A 22,519-nucleotide genomic window follows, 5' to 3' on the forward strand; every position below is an offset into this window, starting at 1 on the left:
TAGTATTGATGGATCGGTGGGAGAGACAGGTTGTGATCTAGAGTGAGAGGATGAAGGTTCAGAGATGAATAACCTTGTTGATGATGTGATTGGAGGTTTTGGAAGTGTGATTTATCAAGATGGCTCCTAGGCTGGCAGCTCCCTAGGGAGATCCTTTGCTGTGAGACTCTAATCTTGGTTATCTGTTGCCCTTTCTCCCCCAATCTCCCCTCTTCCACTGTTTAAGTTCACCTTGCTCTAATAGTGGGGTCATTTAGCCCTAACTACAAGTTCAAGCTGCAAGTTGAAGTTAGCTGGGCCCACTGCCCATCCCCCAACCATGCCTGCTCTTTGTTTTTATCTGTGTGCTCTGGATCTTTGTTCAAATTTGGCTTCCAAATTCCTGGACTTCTCTGCCGTCAAGACTACGCTACTCCACTAGACTACACTGGACTTCATTATAATACTCAGCTGGTGTGACTCTGATCTGCTATCCAATTGCTTACGTTGTAAGGTAACCTTATCTAGCCTGCAGCCCATCCCCCACCGCTGCTGTTACCTGCTGATTTATGACTGTCCTACTGGTTTTTCAGCTTTATTTTGCTACAGTGTGGTTCGTGGCCAGAAAGTCACTCTCCTGAGCTGTTGTCCATTTCTCCGCTGCTTCTAGATCTTAGAGTGACCTCCAACTTCGCCACTGTTTTCCTGTCCTGCGATTGATTCTGCACACCTCCTGGCTCTTCATTAACATGGAAATACCTCCAGCAGTGTGTCCTCCGATATCCTATCCTACTCAATCATGCTCCACACCCGTCTCCGAACCTGGACATCAATTCGTTGATGCTCCAAGCTGACTTCAACCTACCTACATCAAGTTTATCCTACCACGGGACCTCTGACTTTAACTTTGGACTCCCTCCCATTGTCTTCTCTCTATTCCTCAATTATTACCAGGACATATCTATCCTAATCTTGCTTTGTAACTACACCTATGTAACTTGAGTGTCCATTTGCAATCACGTTTTGGCTGCCGCTCCAGACCTGAGCCCATCGCTTCTTATCTCTTTACCCCTCCTAGGCCTCTCTCTCCTGTCATCATGCCTTGTTTCATTTCTCCCCTCTCGGGTACTCTGCCCCCCGCAAATGCCTACCCCAACACTTCACCACTCCTCGACCTTCCTACTGTCCTGCCGCCATCCCAAGCTTGACTTCCCTCTTAGATAAGCCCACAGCTTCCCTCTGTGCCTCACTTGGCATCCTCCGAAGGGCCCATTGCGACACCCATCGCTGCCTCCTTACAAGTATCAACCCCAACTGCCCCATCCTACACTCTCTCTGACCTTCCCACCCAGCGTGCCCCTGGGGCCTAATCTTGCCAATCTTCTTCCTGTCTCACTCGCCCCTCCCAGCACTGACCCTGTGGACTTTGCCAGCGGATCAGCAATCACCACCCCTCTTTGCAGCTCCCTCCAGAATGTCCGTTCAATTGTTAGCAAGGTACTTGCCATCCACGAGCTTGTTGTGGATGATTGCATCAACATCATGGCCTTGACGGAAATCTGGCTGACGGGTGATGATACCTTCCCCCTTAATGAAGCCTCCCCGCCTGGCTATACCTTCCACCACTTGCCCCACCCAGTACGCCATAGTGGTAGTGTGGCCCTTATCACCAAATAACACCTTGGTCTGTCCCCCTATTCCTCTGGCACCTTCTCCTCCTTTGAACATCACACCTTGTTCAATCCCTCTCACCATTCCTTTTAAAATTCTCGTTCTCTACCGCCCACCCAAGTACCACGCCAAGTTTCTCAACGCGATATCTTCGCTGCTTTCCTCCCTCAGCCTCTGGACCAAGCGACTTCTCATCCTCTATGCTTTCAACCTCCATCTCAACACATCATGCTGTGTCTCCTCTGAGTTCACTGGCCCTCCTACCCTCCCTTAATCTCTCCCTCCATATAAACCCCCTACCCATGTTTGCGGCCACTCCCTTGACCTTGCCATCTCACGTGGCCTCTCTACTCCCATCTTGTCAATCACAGATAAGGCCATCTCTGATATCTTCCATGTATCCCTCTCTACTCACATCCCCCTTCCCCCTCCCAACCCCATTTCCTTCTGTGTCCCCCCCACCCGGAAAAAACTCTCCCCTAAGTCACTTACAATGGCGCTTTCAAATTCCCAACTGTCTAGTCTTTGGTCCACCATTCACCACGACATTTCTGCAGCTACCAATTTGCTCAATCACACCCTCACCTCTACCTTTGGTGCCCTTGTCCCCATTAATACCATTACTGTCTCTCACCCAGGTCATTTCCCCAGGTATAGCCCTCATCTTTGCTCTCAAGTCTAAGGGGTGCAGATTTGAACGTTTATGGTGGACAACTGGTTTAGCCATTCATCACCTGATCTGGCTGGACCACATAAAGCACTATCTGGTCCTGCTATCCTCTGCCAAAACTGCTCATTCCAGGATCAGCAAAGAGAATCCCTTGCTTCTCTTCACTACAAAAACATCTTCTTAAACCCCTCTCCCGTGCCTCCTCCACCCTCACCTCCAACAAAAAGAACAAGGAGCTCATGGACTTTTTTGTTGCGAAGATTGAGACCATCCATTCAGCTGCCTCTGCCACTTCCCTCCCTTCCCCTAGCCCACCAAGCCAAACTTCTCACTGGAGACAATAATTCATAACGAGGAGCCAGATGTGGTAGGGTTAACTGAAACATGGCTACATAAGAAACAGGACTCGCAGTTAAATATTGCAGGATATGATGTATTTAGAAAGCATAGGGAAGGAAGAAGGGGGGAATGGGGTAGCTGTTCCAATTAGAGACAACATAATGGCAATAGAAAAAAAGGGACGTAGTAACAATAAGATAGAAACAGAATCCATATGGATTGAGACAAAGGATAAGAAGGGATCGGTCACGTTAATAGGGATATTCTACAGACTACCTAATAGTGGAAGGGAAGTGGAGGATGAAATATGTAGACAAAGCTATGAAATTAGTAAAAAAAACATTGAATAATAATCATGGGAGATTTCAACTACCCCCCGCCCCCCCCAAATAAATTGGCAAGAAGAGAAAGGGAAAAGGGAATGGGATTTTTACAGTGTGTACAGGTCTGCTTTCTTACCCAGTATGTGAGAAGCCCAACAAGAGAGGAATCACTGCTGGATCTAGTAATGGGAAATGAGCCACAGCAGGTAAGAGAAGTAAGCGTAGGGGAATATCTAGGCTATTGCGATCATAACATAATAAGGTTTAAAATAATGATTGAGAAAGATATAAGTAAGACAAAGACCAAAGTAATAGATTGGAAAAAAGTGAATTTTGAGGGGATAAGAATGGAACTAGGGAAGGTAAACGGGAAAAAAATTTTGACAGACAAAAAGATAGAACAGCAGTGGGAAATATTTAAAATGGTGATCAATAGAGTTCAGGAGAAATATATCAGGAGAAGTATATTCCTCTAAAAAGCAAGAACAAACTAGCCAATAATGAAACACCATGATGAATAAAGAGATATGGGTAAAACTGAAACTCAAGAAAAAGGCATACACTAAGTACACTGACAAAATAAAGGAGAGGATGACAAAAGGGAATACGAAGAGGTTAGGAAAGAAGTCAAAAAAAAATTAAGAAAGCAAAAAGGAACTACGCACTTAAATTATCAAGAAATATAAGAAGAAATAGTAAAGTATTCTACAGACACATACATAACAAAAGAAAAATCAGGATAGGGATAGGGCCACTAAGGGATGCACAAGATAAACTCATAGGTAACGACAGCGAAATGGCAGAAATATCGAATAATTACTTCGCCTCAGTATTTACCAAAGAGATTAACAGGGTGGACATGACATCAGAAGAAGAGGTCAAAAAAAATATTAAAACATTTAAGATAGAAAGGAGGGAGATAATTGATAAACTAATCAAACTTAGCAAGGATAAAACCCTGGTCTGGATGGATTGCATCCGTGAATATTAAAAGAAGTTAGGGAGGAGATAGCAGAGGCACTATTACATATATGTAAAAATTCATTAGAAAAGGGAATAGTGCCAGAAGACTGGTGGACAGCTAATATTCCTGTATTTAAAAAGGGAGATAGAACAAGTCCTCTCCTGTTAGCTTAATGTCGGTGGTAGGAAAGATAATGGAATCATTACTCAAAGATGTAATAGAAAAATATACCTAGAAAATGAAAATATAATGAAGAGTAGTCTGCATGGATTTCAGAAGGGAAAGCCATGCTTGACCAACCTTATTTAATTCTTTGAAGAAGTAACAGAAAGAATAGACAAGGATAACGCAGTAGATGTAATATATTTGTATTTTCAAAAAGCCTTCAGTAAGGTACCGCATGGTAGACTGATGACTAAGGTCAGAGCATGCGGAGTCAGGAGACAGGTAGCAGAATGAACAGCAAGCTGGCTACAAAATAAAAAACAGAGAGTAGGGGTTAAAGGCAGTTACTCAGACTGGCAAAAGATGGGAAGTGGTGTTCCACAGGGATCGGTGCTGGGACCACTGTTCTTCACAATTTACACTAACTATTTGGATTCGGGAATCGGAAGTACAATCTCAATATGCGAACGACACCAAATTGGGGGGTATAGTTAATACAAAGGAAGAACGCGTCAAATTGCAAGCGGACATTAATAAACTTGCAGAATGGGGGCGCGTAATTGGCAAATGAACTTCAATATAGATAAGTGTGAGGTGGTACATTTATTGGTAGGAAGAATAGGAGGGCCCATACTGCTTGGATAATAAGAGTCTAAATGGGATACAGATACACAAATCACTAAAAATAGCGACGTAGATTAATAAGGCCATTAAAAAAAAAAGGGAAATCAAGCACTAGGGTTCATTTCTAGAGGGATAGAATTGAAAAGCAGAAAAGTTATGTTAAACTTGTATAGAATCTTGGTTAGACCACACTTGGAGTACTGTGCAGTTCTGGTCTCCATATTAAAGAAAGGATGTAGAGGCATTGGAGAGGACGCAAAAAAGATTCACAAGGATGATACCAGAACTGAGAGGATATCCTTATCAGGAAAGGCTGAACAGGCTGGGGCTCTTTTCTCTAGAAAATGAAAGGGTTTGATAGGGTAGACGTAGAGAAAATGTTTCCACAAGTTCAATTCTTATCTATCCATTCATAGCCAGAGAATCACCTGAAATGGCTTCTCTTCCTGCTCCCACACCATTAACTCTGGCGCCCCCAAGGATTTATCCTTGGCCCCCTCCTATTTTTCATCTACATGCTGCCCCTCGGCAACATGTTCCAAAAACATAACACTAGATTCCACGTGTACGCTGATGACACCGAGCTCTATCTCACCACCACCACCACCAGCACCTCTCTCGACCACTCCACTGTCTCTGATTTGTCACGCTGCTTGTCTGACACCAGTGCTGAATGAGCAGAAATTTCCTCCAACTAAATATGGGTAAGACTGAAGCCACTGTCTTCAGTCTCTGCCACAAACTCCGTGCCCTAGCCACTGTCTGAGGCTGAATCAGACCATTTACAACCTTGGCATCCTAATTTGACCGTGAGATGAGCTTCCAACCATATATCCACTCCATCACCAAGACCCCCTATTTCCACCTCCGTAACGTCGCCCGTTCATGCCCCTGCCTCAGCTCATCTGCTGCTGAAACAGTCATCCATGCTTTTGTTACCTCTAGACTTGACTATTCCAATACTCTCTTGGCTGGCCTCCCATCTTCCACCCTCCATAAACTTGACCTCATTCAAAACTCTGCTGCCCGCATCCTAACTCACACCAAGTCCCGTTCACCCATCACCACTGTGATCGCTGATCCACATTGGCTCCCGGTCCAGCAAAGCCTCGAATTTAAAATTCTCTTCCTTGTTTTCAAATCGCTCCACGGCCTCGCCCCTCCCTATCTCTGTAACCTCCTCCAGTTGCACTTTCCTCACCTGTGCTGTTAGCTACACGCTAATACTAGTTATGGTGTAAATGCAGCTTAAAGATGTTTGTGGGGGTGTTCAAAACTACGAACATACAAATTAAGAGCAGGAGTAGGCCATTCGGCACCTCGAGCCTGCTCTGCCATTTGATAAGATCATGACTGATCTGATTGTGACCTCAACCCTACTTTCCCGTCTACCTACTATAGCCTTTGACTCCCTTGTTAATCATGAATATATCTAACTTGGCCTTAAAAATATTCAATGACCCTACCTCCATCGCTCTCTGGGGAAGGGAGTTCCACAGACTCACGACCCTCTGAGAGAAAAAAGTTCTCCTGATCTCTGTCTTAAATGGGAGACTCCTTATTTTTAAACTGTGGCCCCTAGTTCTGGCTCTTCCAATTCTGGTCTCCTGCGCATCCTCGTCTTTACTCACTCCACCATTGGCGGCCATGCCTTCAGCTGCCTAGGCCCAACGCTCTGGAATTCCCTCCCTAAACCTCTCCGCCTCTCTCTCTCCTCCTTTAAGATGCTCCTTAAAACCTACCTCTTTGACAAAGCTTTTGGTCACCTGTCCTAATATCTCTATGTGGCTCAAATTTTGTTTGATAACGCTCCTGTGACATGCCTTGAGACGTTTTACTATGTTAAAGGTGCTATATAAATGCAAGTTGTTGATGGTTTTTTTGTAAGTAGATAACAGTTGATCTGGATTTGAGTGGGAGAGTAGGGGTGGTTTACAGACATTGTGGAAGTAAAGTGCTGAATATTTGGGCTTCATTTTATTTTCTTCTCTTCTCTCCTAGAAGTGCTGAGGCCTGGCCCCATGTGTGCTGACAGCCCTCTAGCACCTTGTCAGGTGGCTGTTTTCATGGGTGAGCGTAGATGGTAAGGGGATTGGCATGCTCTTCTACCATGAAGGGCATCATTGTCTGGCTGATTCTTTCCTGAACCGATGACCAGACTCCAACACATTGTAGCAATCAGAAGTGGGAACTTGGATCGTTTTAGTTCTCCTCCTCCCGAGCCCAAAGGTCCGGAGTCAATCGTATGTTTTCCACCCCCCCCCCCCCCCCCCCCCCAAAAAAAAAATCTCAGCAACAGCTGACTTTGGCACAGGGCAGAGATTAAACCTGGGGTCTTCTGGTTTAGTTGTTCCAATTGCATACTAAGCACAGCACTTCTCTACAAAGCTATCGAGAATGTTTGCAGGTTAAACAAGCACACTGTTTTTGTGACTGGAGAAATACGTATGTGGCAAGTAACTTGACAACCCATGAAATCACTTGAAACATTGCTGTTGAGTTCCATACCCCTGGCACAGGTCAAGAGTTAAAAACCCTAAAAAAAAAATTGGGAATAGAAAGGGCTAATTGGATAAACTAGCCCTTTTATTTTTAATCTCAAACCAGCAGTGGGCAGGATGGGCTCAAGAAGCTCGACACCACCCAGGACAAAGCAGTCCGTTTGATAGGCAGCCCATCCACCACCCATAAATATCCATTCCCACCACCATCGGCGCACAGTGTGTACTATCTACAGGATGCACTGCAGCAACTTGTCAAGGCCGCGCTTTAGCAGCACCTCCCAAACCCGTGACCTCTGCCACCTAGAAGGACATGAGCAGCAGGTCCATGGGAACACCATCACCTCCAAGTTCACCTCCAAGTTACACACAATCCCGACTTGGAAATATATCGCCGTTCCTTCATCATTGCCGGGTCAAAATCCTGGAACTCTCTGCCTAACAGCACTGTGGGAGAACCTTCACCACACTGCAACAGTTCAAGAAGGCAGCTCACCACCACCTTCTCAAGGGCAACTAGGGATGGGCAATAAATGCCAGCCTTGCTCCTGAGAATGAATTTTTTTTAAAAAGTATGTGTGCAAGTGATTGCGCAACACTTTGCGAATGGGTGAATATTGGTCACTAAAATTGAGACTGTCTTTGGAGTGTGCAGTTTGTGTAAATGGGTTTAGTAGAGTCAAGCTGCGTAATATTGAACTGTAGATCCTGGAGCTGGGATGAGTGACACAGAGCTGCAGGCAGTGTTCCTAGGTAAGCTGTGACTGGGGTGCGTGAGACTGCATTGGGTGAAAATGGGTATATTGTAGCCAGGGGAGTTAGTTTTTAAAAAAATAGAATAGTGCAATGAGAATGTTGTAACTTTTTTACATTATAAAGAGTTGTGGGTCAACACTGCAGGTCAGGTGTTCCATTTGAAACTTTTGGATGATATTACTTGTCCTTTGTGCAGCATATTTTAAAGATACTTTGTGTTTATTTTTAAATTGCAAATAATGTCACTTATGAAATTGAAAGCCACTCCCGCTGTAGGTCGCACATGACAGGCAGTAACTCTGAACATGCTGCCATGAAGTTGGTGTAGCAGCTTTGAGTGTGGTGTCATACTGTGGGATGTGACAGTATAACCTTTCCATTAACTGGCCGTTGCAGCAGGTGGAGACTGCGCTGCTGAATAACCTTGGAGATCGCTGAAAGGGCACCCAAACCTGGCTTTCATAATGACGTTTTACAACGTTCAAAAAAAAGGTGATATGGAATACACCAAGGGGGCTTTCTTGGGCAGTTATATAATGTCGCTCGCCCTCCAGGCCTATTTGGTCCAATGTCACTTGGTGTTTTTTTTCCTTCCTTAATTTCAATTTCATGAATACCTGACCTGTTTTTATTTCAGGTTTCTCAAACAAAGTGCTGCAAAGACTGTCTGCAAGAAATGTTTTGGGTGGGAACCTTACACTAGAAATATTTGATATATTGCCTGCTTACTTTATTGAGTGGAGATATATTTGATAGTTTAGTTATTTATTCAATAATCTGTTGGCTGTGTTGCTGTTTTTGTTCCCAGAGACCATGGCTGATCGTGGTAATCTTGTTAATAGCTGGAGGCCTCTTCATGTTTACGTACAAGTCAACCCAGTTTAACATGAAAGGATTCATTCTGGTGCTGGTCGCATCCTTCGTCGGAGGCATACGGTGGACGCTGACGCAGATTCTTACTCAGAAGGCAGAGCTAGGTAATTTCATTACCTCAGTACGACACCTTTTTGGAGTGGAAAGGAGTCCATAACTGGGTATCTACATGGTGGGATTTTGTGTAAAAGCTGTAATATGTGTAATATTGTGCATATGTGATGCTTTTTTGAGCTTTTCAGACAGTCTGTCTCCTCATAGAGGCCAACTACTCCTCCCTGATCAACATGAGCACCAACTTGCACGAAGCACTGGGGGAGGTAGGACTGAGGCACAATGTGCACGCCCACTGAGGGAGTTAATAGCAGATTCAAAATTTCTGTGCTCTGGGGAGCCATAGGGACTGATGGGGTGATTCCCTGGAGTACAGGAATTTTAAAACGTCTGGTATAACTCCAGGGCAAACGCAAACAACTGAGGCAGTAGCTGAGAAGTTATGGGAATTAATCCACCCCATCCCTGAATAAGGTAAAGACAATCTCTTAAGAAACACAAGGGGAGCAGTTGCTTGCTCTGCTCTTCCCTCCCTAGGTGCTGCCTTTCTAGCCATTTATTATATTTTTCTCGTGCAAAAATCAAAAATTGTTGTACTTGGATCATTCAGCAATTCATCCCCTAAATCTAGTGGCACCTCTAAACTGCATGGCCGGGAGCTAGCAGGAATGACACACATTAGTGTGCCTGTCTCACCTGTTGGTGCCTGTGAAACTGGGTCAGGCTTCAGGTGAATGGGGTCTCAAAGCTGGATTCTGCTTGATCCTGACAAACTAGCAAAATTTGGTTTTCTGCCTGCAACAATGAAAACAATTATGTATTATTTGGCATATAGTTGGTAGAATGAATTACAGTGCACTACTTCTAAGATATTGTTAACTGACACTGGATTTGTCATTAGATTGAATTGGGGTCCTTTTTGAATTCAACTGGCACAGATACATTTGGAGAAAAAATTGAAGTGGTACCGATTGAAACTGTGCACCATCAAAATACACTGTTTATTTATGTGAATAAATAGATGAAAATTTGCTTCATTTCCAACTTAAGACCTAGACAGAACCCTGGGGTTTGGCCTGTGCTGATTATTCATAACTCCAGATGCTTCAGAGTTAGTCCAGGTCTGAACATGTGTTCTGGTTCCAGAAGCTGCCAAATATATCCTGAAATAAAAGCAGAAAATGCTGGAAATACTCAGCAAGTCAGGCAGCATCTGTGGAGAGAGAAGTAGAGTTAACGTTTCAGGTCGATGACCTTTCATCAGAACTGGAAGATGTTAGAAATAAACAGTTTTTAAGCAAGTACAGAAACGGGAGGTGGGAGGAAGAAAGGGGGGAGGAAAGAACAATGGGGAAGGTCTGTGATAGGGTGGAGGGCAGGAGTGATTAAATGACGAGGGATAATGGTGCAAGGCAAGGAGGGTGGTAATGGGACAAGTAAAGAAAAAAATGTTCAGAGGAGTTACAACAGAAAGCAGAGGGAGAGGGAAGCATGGAAACTCTGGCAAAGAGAAGATGGCTCCTGTGGCCCAGGTACATGGCGGAGAAAGGCGGGTAGAACCCAGGAGTGTGTGCCAATAGGGGACCCCTACCCCAAGCACTAACCCACACCTCCTCCACTCCTAGTGGCTCTGGTGCAGCCATCCTCCATTACCAATACCTGCTGTCCAAGAAAATGGGTGCAGTGGTTAAGATTTAAAGTTGTTAAACTCTGACCTGCTCAGCACAGCCTAGGTACTCTTAATGTGTCCTTGGTGCAGAAGGTTGTGTGAATCTTGTTTCATTTTTGTCTTTTTACCAGATTTCATATCCCATGTTGGTTCTGCTCATACTGAATGTTGCCACTGTATTATACGCTTTTATTTTCCATTTTATTTCCATGTTTTCAGCTTTATTTTAGTAGTAGGGAAAATGATAGAGTCTGTTTATAAAGGATGTGATAACAGGACACTTAGAAAATATCAACGGGATTAGACAAAGTCAACATGGATTTATGAAAGGGAAATCATGTTTGACAAACCTACTGGAGTCTTTTGAGGATGTAACTGGTAGAATAGATAAGGGAGAACCAGTGGATGTGGTTTATTTGGATTTTCAGAAGGCCTTTGATAAAGTCCCACATAAGAGGTTAATGTGCAAAATTAAAGCACATGGGATTGGGGGTAGTATACTGGCATGGATTGAAAATTGGTTAACAGACAGGAAGCGGAGAGTAGGAATAAATGGGTCTTTTTCGGGGTGGCAGGCAGTGTCTAGTGGGGTACCGCAGGGATCAGTGCTTGGGCCCCAGCTATTCACAATATATATCAGTGATTTGGATGAGGGAACCAAATATAATATTTCCAAGTTTGCTAATGACACAAAACTAGGTGGGATCGTGAGTTGTGAGGAGGATGCAAAGAGGCTTCAAGGTGATTTAGACAAGTTGAGTGAGTGGGCAAATACATGGCAAGTGCAGTACAATGTGGATAAATGTGAAGTTATCCACTTTGGAAGGAAAGACAGAAAGGCAGAGTATTATTTAAATGGTGATAGATTGGGAAATGTTGATGTACAAAGGGACCTGGGTGTCCTTGTACACCAGTCACTGAAAGCAAACATGCAGGTGCAGCAAGAAGTTAGGAAGGCAAATGGTATGTTGGCCTTCATTGCAAGAGGATTTGAGTATAGGAGCAAGGATGTCTTACTGCAGTTTTACAGGGCCTTGGTGAGACCACACCCGGAGTATTGTGTGCAGTTTTGGTCTCCTAACCTAAGAAAGGATATACTTGCCGTAGAGGGAGTGCAGCGAAGGTTCACCAGACTGACTCTTGGGATGGCAGGTCTATGGTATGAGGAGAGATTGGGTTGACTTGGCCTGTATTCACTCGAGTTTAGATATCTGAGAGGCGATCTCATTGAAACATAAAATTCTGACCGGGCTAGACAGACTGGATGCAGGGAGGATGTTTCCCCTGGCTTGGGTCCAGAACAAGGGGCCACAGTCTCAGGATACAGGGTAGGACATTTAGGATTGAGATGAGGAGAAATTTCTTCACTCAGAGGGTGGTGAACCTGTGGAATTCTCTACCACAGAAGCTGTGGAGGCCAAGTCACTGAATATATTTAAGAAAGAGCTAGATAGATTTCTAGACGCAAAAGGCATCAAGGGGTATGGGGAGAGAGCGGGAATATGGTATTGAGATAGAGGATCAGCCATGATCATATTGAATGGCGGAGCAGGCTCGAAGGGCCGAATGATCTACTCCTGCTCCTATTTTCTATGTTTATTTTGGCTATTATGAAACCACTGAAGTAAAAAGTTTGTTTTTAAATTGAAGTAGACTTGCCCTATTACAGTTTTCCAAGGAATATCAGGATGTGAAGGAATGGCTAAACTTTAATCTGTCTTGTTGTTCAGGTTTCCAGAATCCCATTGACACCATGTACCATCTCCAGCCGCTGATGTTCATTGGCCTTTTCCCACTGTTTGTGTTCAATGAAGGTACGTTGGGATGATGGACGATGCTCTGTAGACCTGAGTGAAGAACAACTCGGGCCAAAAATTCACTATAATCACCTATACAGATCAATGAGTGTTGGATAATCTCAATGCAAGTCTGTTTTTGGAACTCTACAGCAAGTGTCACAAGTTGTCATATTTGTGCTGTTCTTTCTTTAATGTTAAAAAAAAAAGCTTCTGTAAAAAAAACCTCTACAGGTCAAAGCAATATAGTTGCTTCAATCATGATTGTTTGACAGCCCTATCTTTAAAGAATTAGGTGTATAAAACAAAAGGATCTTTTAGGGTTCAGTAGATCTTGGATGTCTGGTGTTTGTCCAGACTGCAAGACTCTGGGAGGACAATGTATTATGAGTCTTGCATATGATGTGCACATTGTGTCCACAGATCCTTACTTCCTTTGTTGCAAGTTTTGAGTTGCACTAGTGGTCCTTGGCTGCGGGAACACTAGAAATGGGGTGCTGGGGTCAGAGAAAAATGGAGAGGTGTTGGATTCTGGGGGAATTAGGGAGGAGAGCCATTGGGTGTGGAAGTAGTGAGGATGAGGTTGTGGGAAAGCTGGGCCTGAGAGAATTTGGAGTAGAGGCATGGCCTGTGAGAGCATTGGAGGACTGATGGCTGTGGGAGGGGAGTTGGGAAGGCAGTACCAGGGTTTAATAGAATTGGGAGGGTGCTCGGTGAACATCTCCAAATGGCACAGGTTTTTTTCCCCTCTCTTCTGAAGGTAGTGATGTATGGCCTCAGTGCTGTGCTGCAGTGTCAGCCTTGACTATGGCTTAAACCCCTGACCTTCGACTCGGAGGTGAGAGTGGTACCGTTGAGCCAAGCTGTCACTGAAATGCAGAAGAAATCCTTTCGTATTTTAAACAGGAATTAAATCACTGCTAGTTTAACTGGCCCTCGGCGCTCTACTAACATTGAGTTTTCCCTTTCTCAAGGACTAAGCCTGTCTACCTCGGAGAAACTTTTTCGTTACCACGAGGCCTCTACTTTGCTGCATATAATGCTTGTATTGGCTGCAGGAGGACTTCTGGCATTTGGACTGTGCTTCTCAGAATTCCTATTGGTTGCTAAAACCTCCAGCCTGACCCTATCCGTAGCGGGTATTTTTAAGGTGAGCCACTCTGGTCTTGAACACTGTCACAGAGAAAAGTTCTAGTCGTGATCGCAAAGTATTTGTCCGGACTATGGAGGCAATAAGAACTGCGGATGCTGGAAATCTGAAGTAAAAACACACCGTTCTAAAAATGCATACTGGGTTACTCAGCATTTGAAGGAGAAAGTTAGGTTAGTGTTTTGAGTGGGACCCTTCATCAGATCTCTATATTGGCCCATTGTTATGTGAGTGACTGAGAAGTCTCAGGATTTGGGCAAATTTAAATAGCACATAGATTGCAAATTCATTCCTTGCAAAAATAGCCTGTGCTATAATCGTGCTTTTGATATACAAAAAGCTGCTTTTAAAAAAATGTTTGCCTTTTTTTGGTATATGACTATCCAGTAACTCCTGCTAGAAAATGCATGAGTGAGGAAAGGAATGAGCTTGGCTGTAATAAAACTTGGAAATGCACAATAGGTCAATTGGCATCTGTAAAGAGAAAAGACAGGTCTTCATGTTTCGGTTGTCTACCCTTCACCAGAACTCTGCTTGGCTGTGATGCCTTCCTGCTGATACTCATTACCTAGGCTTGCACATGACAAATGGCCATTTGGATGAGGTGCCAGAGGGCTGCTGTTGCCCATGGAACTTTTCATCAGGAATCTGTGCCTTCAGCAGAAGAGGGGAGAAAAAAACTGCATGCTTTAGACACTCTCTTAGTAGTTTTGTCCTCTGCCTTCTCTCCTGAAGACATTTGCTGGGGTACAATTCCATGGGTGTTGGTGATAGTTTGCCCTTGAAGGTTTTATTACAGAACACAAAAAAAAAATTCAAGCTCCTATGTTTGAAGGACTGAAGCTGTTGCACAAAGAGGGCAGATCCTGCGGGAAAGTTATGAGTTTCAGTTGAAAAGTTTCATGAAGGGACAACCTTGATCTTTGATTTTTCTGGGTTACATATCTTACTCATATTTGTGGGGTATTATCTTCTCGAGCAATGATTTAAAAAAAAGGCGAGTTAGCCCACTTTTTAATTTTGGGTTGTGATTTTAAACTTTTTTTAAAGAACGGGGTTGAAGATCCATTAGAAACAAATAACCTTCTTTGACCAGTCTCCACATACAGATAGGATATTCTACTCCACTGTATACTTGGGCCATGTCCCTGCCGATGGTGTGTACAGAGCAAGACTAGAAGTACAACTGAGTGCAAATGGGCCTCTAGATTGTATAGAATCACATAGAATCTACAGCACTAAAACTGGCCATTCAAGGCTGATGAGCTTTGTCCCACTCTAATTGCTTCTTCCCACACTGCCCTCTAGTATCCCTCTAGTCCCTTCTTCCTCACATATGCATCAAACTTGCCCTTAAAAACATCAATGCCATCTACTTCAACCACCACGAGTTCCACATTCTCACCACTCTGTGTAAAGAAATTACTCCTAAGTTCTTTATTTGATCTGTTAGTGGTTATCCTTCTTCTGGACTCACCCACAAGTGGAAACTGTTTCTCCACATCCACCCTAGTGAACCACGTCATAATTTTAAAGACCTCTATCAGGTCTCCTTGTAATCTTCTCTGTTCCAAAGAAAAGAACCCCAATCTGCTCAATCATTCCTGCTGGTTGCATCCTCTCAATTCCGGTAACATCCTTTTCTGTACTTTTTCCAGTGCTGTAATGCCCTTTTTGTAATATGGAGACCAGAACTGCACACAGTACTCCAAGTGTGGTCTAACCAAGGTTCTATATGCATTTAACATTAGCTCCCTGCTTTTGCATTCTATTCTTCTGGAAATTAACCCCAGTACTTTATTTGCGCATTTTATTGCCTTATCAACTTTTAGATGCTCCCAAAACTAATAACTGGCCATCATCACTACTTTTTCCCGTGCAACTGATTAAATATCCTATTTGTATACGGAGGTTTGACTGCGTTTGAAGATGGAAGGTAACTACACCTGCAGTGAGTCAGTAATACTTGTCCTTTCCTTCCCATCTGCAGTTAAGACAAAGCAACAACTGATTGAATTGCCGTGAAATTGAAACGGAGAAGAAAATCCATTTTAGCCAGTGTTAAGTGACCAAAAAAGGCTTGTGTATTTTTGGAATGTGTGTTTTTGGAATGTGCTTTATATCTACTGGAAGGAGAGCAAGCTTGTGGAAATGGATACCAAAGGAGCTTTGTGTTTCTCTTGCAGGAAGTGTGCACACTAATCCTTGCTAGCCATGTGATGGGTGACCAGCTGAGCCCTTTGAACTGGTTGGGATTTGTAGCGTGTCTCTCTGGAATCTCATTACATGTTGCACTTAAAGTCATTTATTCAGAAGGTAAAGTTATTTCTTACTGTGATAGTCTGAATGCAAATCCTTTCCTTTTCCTTTCAGTAAAAAGGCCAAACTATTTATTAGTTTATGAACTCTGAATCAAGTTGGTAGTCTAGTGGTTATGGTACTAGTAACCCAGATGTCATGTGCTTAAGTTGTGAATTGAATTCAATAAATTGGTAATTTGTGGGTGGGCACCAGAAATATTGACCATTAAAGCTGCTAAATTGTTGTAAAAACCCAACTGGTTCACAAATGTCCTTTAGGGAAGAAAACCTGCCACGCGGGCCTGGTCTGGTCTACTTGTGACTCCTCTCCCACACACTTTTTTACTAAACAGTGGTTGACTTAATGCCCTCGGTGCAACTCAGGATGGGCAATAAATACTGCCTTGGCAGTATTGCCCACATCCCAAGAACAAGTAAAAAAACAAAATTGTAAAAGTTTTTAATTGAGTGACAAGTAGCCTGAAAACACACACAAAGCAGTTTTAGTGTAAAATTATATTTATTTATGTACTCTGCTTCTCTTCCTTCCATTTAGAAGGGGGTTAGAGGGTTAAATTATGAGGACAGGTTGCATAACTTGGCTGATATTCCCTTGAGTTTAGAAGATTGAGGGGTGATCTGATCAAGGTGTTTAAAATGTTAAAATAATTTGATAGGGTAGATATGGAGAAACTGTTCCCTCTGGTGGAGGAATCAAGAACAAGGGGAGATAATCTTACAATTAGAGCTAGCTAGGAGCAAAATCAGGAAGTACTTTTTCCACACAAAGGGTAGTAGAAATTTGGAGCTCTCTTCTCTCCCCCCCCCCCCCCCCCTTAGGATCATTGGAGCTGTCGAGGCTTATGAGCTATACAGATTATTGTTAGTTATATCAAGGGATATGGAGCAAAGCCAGGTAAATAGAGTTGAAGTGCAGATCAACCTTGATCTATTTGAATGGCGGAGCAGGCTTGAGGGGCTGAATGGCCTACTGCTGTTCCTATTTTTCCTTTAAACTTTTCTTCAAAACTTGTCTTCACCATGAGCTCCGGAACCGAGGATTTTCCTTAGTTAGAGGTTGTGGGCGAAAGGTGTATTTCAACTGGTTCTGCTTGGGCGCAGGCAAAACATATTTGCTTGTTTATGGGTGAGGAGAGATTTAACTTGTTTTGAGCTTATGTTTGGAAGTGCAGCTTTATGTTAATAGTCTGGGGTGACTTGCTTTTAAATTTTCTCTCTGCTTTCTGGGGAAACTCGGGCTGTTCTCCCTTACAGAACAAGCAGGGTCAGGACATCCTTATGTTTGGAAACATGGGTGATCTCATCAACTCATTCAGTCTCAAAGAATTTAATGCAAGACATTTTTTATTTTAAATACAGATTTTTACTTTGAGTACCTCAAATGTCAAAAATATATAATTACAGTTTCATCGTTCATTCAGAGTCTCTCTGACTTTGGTTTTCCATCGTTGTCTTTCCCCTTTCTCAGACTCATCCAAAGACAAAAGGATGGACAGACTCCATGACATGACATTGACCGATATTGATATGGAGCTGCTGCTAAGGAATGGGGAGGCAAACGAGGCCAGTGAAGAGGAGGATGTCATACACCAGTGATGACTCCTTGAGCCTATGCTGTATAGGATCCCAGGGTTCTGCTTCACATGTTTTACATTTGCTGTGCAAAGACGTGCCTGTATTATGCTTTAAACTTTGTGTCTATGTTTTCCAGTCCATGATTGGAACTAGTTAGATTGTCACCTATTGCATCGAGAATGGACTGGTCCCTCTGACTAATTGTAAGGATTGGGATACCAGTGTAAGCATCAAATTCATTTCAGTGTTGTCACTAGGATGTGTGAAATTTTTGTATGTCCATTTGAACTGTGGAAAAACACCCAACTGCTCACATGGATTTGCTCCTTAAAATTTGGGTTGTCCTTGTCAAGAGTATTTTGAGCTGTACAACATTGGGGGGAAAATACTGCTGGTTACAATCTGTTCCTGGTTGTCATAGGAGCACTTTGAGGTGATGAATTAAGAGTTTTGTGTGAGATGTATTGTGCAACATTGAAGCATATTGTCCCATGTGATTTTTTTTTCTCTCTCTCCAGTAGCCTGTTGATACCACAAATGTACATATATAAGCCTGGTGCCAATGCTGACTTTAATTGAAATATTTATACTTGTCTAATAATTAGTCAGGAAAGTAACAAAAAGCCACTGTGACTGATTTGTATAGACAAGAAATTTTAACAGAGGTATGGGTGTAACCAAATATTAGTGGAGTTATCTTCTCTTAATGGAGCAAAGTTTGATTTGAATCAACCTCATTTGATTTAGCTTGTTATCTTAATTTTTCGCATATATCGTGCGTCTTTTACATGGAGAAAATGAACCAGAAATCCAGTGCATGTTCTATCCAAAAATGTTTACAAAAAAAGGACCACAAGATGATCACTGCATCTAACACACAAGTGTAAGCAAAATAATTAGAAACCAGGAAAGTGCTGGAAATGCATGGAAATTTACAGTTGGTGTTTCCTTGTGACATTTGCAGTGTTATTTTTAAACTTCTATATTTTCCCTATTTTGTAATTAAACACTGCAGTAATGCCCGATCAGTGGCACATAGAAAAGTACATGTCCGGAAAAGACACTGCAGTCTTCCATTTGATCGCCCACTTCCTCAAATATCTGACCAATTCTCCCTACGTTTTTCCATACCACCTGCCTCTCTGGACAGACTGTTCCACACATTCACTATCCTCTGCATAAAGTACTTAAGTCTAAACTAACTCTGCACCTTCCTTCTTCCAAGCTTGAGCCTCTGTCCTCTGATTCTAGAGCTTTTGGCAGTGTTGAACATATCATAGAGATTCAATTCATCTATTCCCTCAAGAATTTTGAATAATATTGAGAGATTTATCGGTTTCTCCCTAGCTGGGCCAGTGCGTGCATTCATGGTACCAGGAGTAATCACCTCTTGGGTAGATATGAAAGATCCTATGGCACTATTAGAAGAAGAGCAGGGGAGTTCCCCCTGGTGTCCTGGCCAACATTTAGGCCTCAACCAACATCACTAAAAACATTATCTGGTCATTATCTTATTGCTGTTTGTGGGACCTTGCTGTGCGCCTATTGGCTGCTGTGTTTCCTACATTACAAAAGTGACTGCAATTCAAAAGAACTTCATAGGCTGGAATCCAGATATTCCTGCCCTTGATGTCTTGCACTTTAGATCTTGCCTCCTCAAACTCTTTCTGTAAGATCTCCATCCTACTTTTTCTTGTGTCACAGGTTCCTTCCTAAACTGTGATTTCTGCCTGGATACCTTCTCCTTTTCAAAAGTTTTTCCGCCTGTTTGATTATGTTCCTTACCTTGGCAACTGGGAGTCACCCTCCATTCATGGCTCCTGGTCAGGGCTGCAAAACTGGCTGTCTCTCTTCCTAATTATAGAATCCCCCACTATTACCATTCTCTCTCTTGTTATTAGAGTCTCTCTTTTGCCCAGGTGTAGCCTCTTGTTCCATGGCGTCGTTCTTGATTACATCCCCCATGCCTCAATCTTTGTCCTCGTCATGAGTGTTGAGAACTGTATACCTATTGGATAATCCACAGGGTATTTGTGTCCTGAGTTCTTCTCCCCTCTCTCTTTCCCCCCGGGGACAGTCACTCACTCTCCTTCCTCTGTTCGCTATTCCTCTTTATTTGTGGGGTAACCACCCTCTGGAATATGTCTTCTAGAAATCCTCCCTATGAATGTTGTGGAACGCAGTCATTTGGTGCTCGAGCTCCGTACTCTTCTGCTAGGGCAACACAACTCTGACAGTCCCTGCATTATGTACTTCTCTTCCTGGATACTTTGCAGATCCAGTACATGCCACATTATGCATGCCATGCACATCACTAGCCTAGCTCCTGAACTGCCGTTACTTAGCTCCTTACTGCTATGATATTCTAGACAAATGAATTAGAACTAATTCTCACTAGCCGCATCTTGCAGATTCAGATCCACTGTGTCTCAGCACTAAACTTCTTTTCAGGCCAAACTCACTTCTTTATCTTCTCAGCAAAGACACGTCCTGTCAACATCTCGCTCAGTTAGCCTCTCATAGTTCAAGAAGTCTCTCCCTAGCACAAACTTATTTTGTACCTGCAAGAATGTACTTGATTACTCACTCAAAAACTTACTCAGCTCTTAGCCACCCCCTCATTACAAACTGCGCAATCTATTTAAATTAATTCTACTTAATTTTTTAAAAACACAAAGCTCTTATGGAAACAGGGTATGAACTTTAGGGACTACCACTGAGCGTTTTTACTCCTGGTGGATGGTTGTTGAAGCAAGAATCAGGTTTAATTAAGATAGTGGCAAAATATTTAATATCAATAGGCATCTACACAGGTCACTATGACCCAATTCAAAAAGCAGGACAGTAGTGATTATAACATTTAGAGATACCAGGAGAGTTGACTAAATTTTCAGATGCAGTTAACTAATTCTTCCAGATGCACAAGCAACAAGAATTGAAATCAGAAGAAATATTCAACTGTTTTTCCTGTTGATTGTGGATAAAATGGAAGTTGCAAGCTTTCTCCCCCCTTACATTTTTATTAAAGGCAGCAAAGTTTTCACCGATTATGGGATTGTGGTAGATTTCAGGTTATGTGATGCTTACAAGTACAGCGAGGATCTGACCTAGATCTATACGTTTGGGTAAGACTGCTTATTCCTTGCTAATGGTATCGAGACCATCCCTTATTGGGGGCTTGGGTTGAACAGAGTGAACGAGTAATGCAGGGGCGGTACCTGGAGAAATGCCAGGGCAGTCAGCTTCCTTTTCTGAGTCAATTTTACCCCATGATTTCAGCTGAGACCTTCTGATGAAAGGTTCCACCTGAAATGTTAGTCTCTCTCTCTCTGTCTCTTACTCATATCTCTCTCTCTCTCCCTCTCTCTCTCTCTCTCTCTCTCTCTCTCTCCTCTCTCACTGTCCCCCTCCCTGTCTCTGATATTCCCTGACAATCTGTATATTTATTTTAATTTCAGGAACTTTGCTCTTTTTAATAGCTGTAAAATATTTTACTTATTAAATCACTAACGATGTGTGAAGCACATCACATTCGACCTCAGGAACTGGAGTGTATTTGCTTTGGTATTCATGGGGCAGGGCATAGGTGTGTTCTATACGGGAGTGAGCAAGACTGTAATGCAGTCATTCTTTTTATTTCTCCCCTATGGGGAAGTGTCTAGCCTCTGTCTGCTGCTACCTCCCTTAATGCCTTAGCCTAGTCCAGGAGCTTGCTGTATGGGGAATTGAGGCACAAACATGAATCCCATGACTCCTGTTTGCTTATTGGGTTGGTCGGTATTGTAGCAAAATAGTTCTCAAGCAGCATTCTGTATCTATTATCACCACAGGCCACAGAGGGGAAGGGCCATGTGTGGAACTTAATGAGCTGATATTTGTGTGTTTTAGTCATATGTAACTCACTTGAAATAAGCTGTTTTAATGATATTTGATCTCTGAATTGTGATTACCTGCTGTGCCCCTTTAAACCAAATAAATGTAATTTTAGTACATTTCATGGATGGTTTATCTACAGATATTGATGCTGAAAGTAGACATTGCTAAATATCCCTATGGTGGGGAAATGCTTTCTAAAATCTACAGCGTTCCATCGGTTGTACTGTAGACCTTCTGTTAAATCCATCCTCAGCAGGGGCTGAGGAAAGCCACAAAGTTACCATGGTTGCTGTACAAGGTTGCAGGAGACTGATGGAACCTCTAATCTTTGCTGTTGAGATTGACTAATTACAATTAGTAAAGGGACCAAGAACCTAGTTTCCCCAATAAAGAATTAAGGAAGCTGGGTGATGTCGAGCAGAGGGTGGACTTAACGAGCACCGCTTTTCTCTCTATTTTATGTAACGTGTCTACTGGGCAAGTCTAGAGTGAGATACGGCAGCTATATAAGGGATCTGAGACCATCTGCTATAAATACTGCTGCAAGTCACATCAAAAATGTTTGGGTGCCAGTGAAATACAGTTCCTGGCTGCATTTGATGTAGACATAAAGACCTCTTATATCCTGCGCAGGGCCTCTGGGCATGCACTTTAATGGCAAAATACCATTTTGGAATAAGGCTTAGGAACATCTTGTTAAGTTTCAACAGTGCGTGAATGTCTAATCCTCAAGACTAAGCCCCGACATGTGTTTTGAGCCCATACACTTCTCCTTTTTGGAGCAGTATGCACCCAATCTGTAGGTTTCAAATATCCCAATATCCCAGTCTTCATCTCTGGATTCATTTGAGCAAGTCCAAGTGATATCAATTCCTGCCACAATCAGCCCCCAACGTCAAGCAATCTGGTAAATTTTACTGACTGTTAAGGACCCATTAACGTGAATGCTGGGGTTCTGATGACAGTTGCATCTGGGGCGGTCAACAGGGAAACACTTCAGTGGCTGGAGTTCGATCTGATGCACAGGGAGATGGCCATGGTTGTTCGAAGTCAATCATCACAGCCCCACGTTGTTGCAGGAGTTTCTCAGGGCAGCATCCTTAGCTCAACCACCTTCAGCTGTTTCATCAATGATGTTCAACAGCGCCATCATCAACCAGCCTTCACCATTGTAATAAAGGCCATTTGCCTTCCTAATTGCTTGCTGCATCTG

At 43.0% G+C, this 22,519-nt stretch overlaps 1 protein-coding gene across 1 annotated transcript in view; it reads left to right on the forward strand.

The window, feature by feature from the left end:
• The window catches only part of slc35c2 (solute carrier family 35 member C2), a 30,487-nt gene extending 9,065 nt beyond the window's left edge, over positions 1 to 21,422 (forward strand). The window contains exons 5-9 of the mRNA XM_068000666.1: positions 8,801 to 8,969; positions 12,319 to 12,402; positions 13,359 to 13,534; positions 15,721 to 15,850; positions 17,324 to 21,422. Coding sequence (XP_067856767.1) covers positions 8,801 to 8,969; positions 12,319 to 12,402; positions 13,359 to 13,534; positions 15,721 to 15,850; positions 17,324 to 17,451 — 687 coding nt within the window. The 3' untranslated portion in view covers positions 17,452 to 21,422. The remainder of the gene's footprint in view (positions 1 to 8,800; positions 8,970 to 12,318; positions 12,403 to 13,358; positions 13,535 to 15,720; positions 15,851 to 17,323) is intronic.
• The last annotated feature ends 1,097 nt before the right edge of the window (positions 21,423 to 22,519 follow it).

Source organism: Heptranchias perlo, chromosome 19 (assembly GCF_035084215.1).
Source record: "Heptranchias perlo isolate sHepPer1 chromosome 19, sHepPer1.hap1, whole genome shotgun sequence".
Classification (NCBI taxonomy): domain Eukaryota; kingdom Metazoa; phylum Chordata; class Chondrichthyes; order Hexanchiformes; family Hexanchidae; genus Heptranchias; species Heptranchias perlo.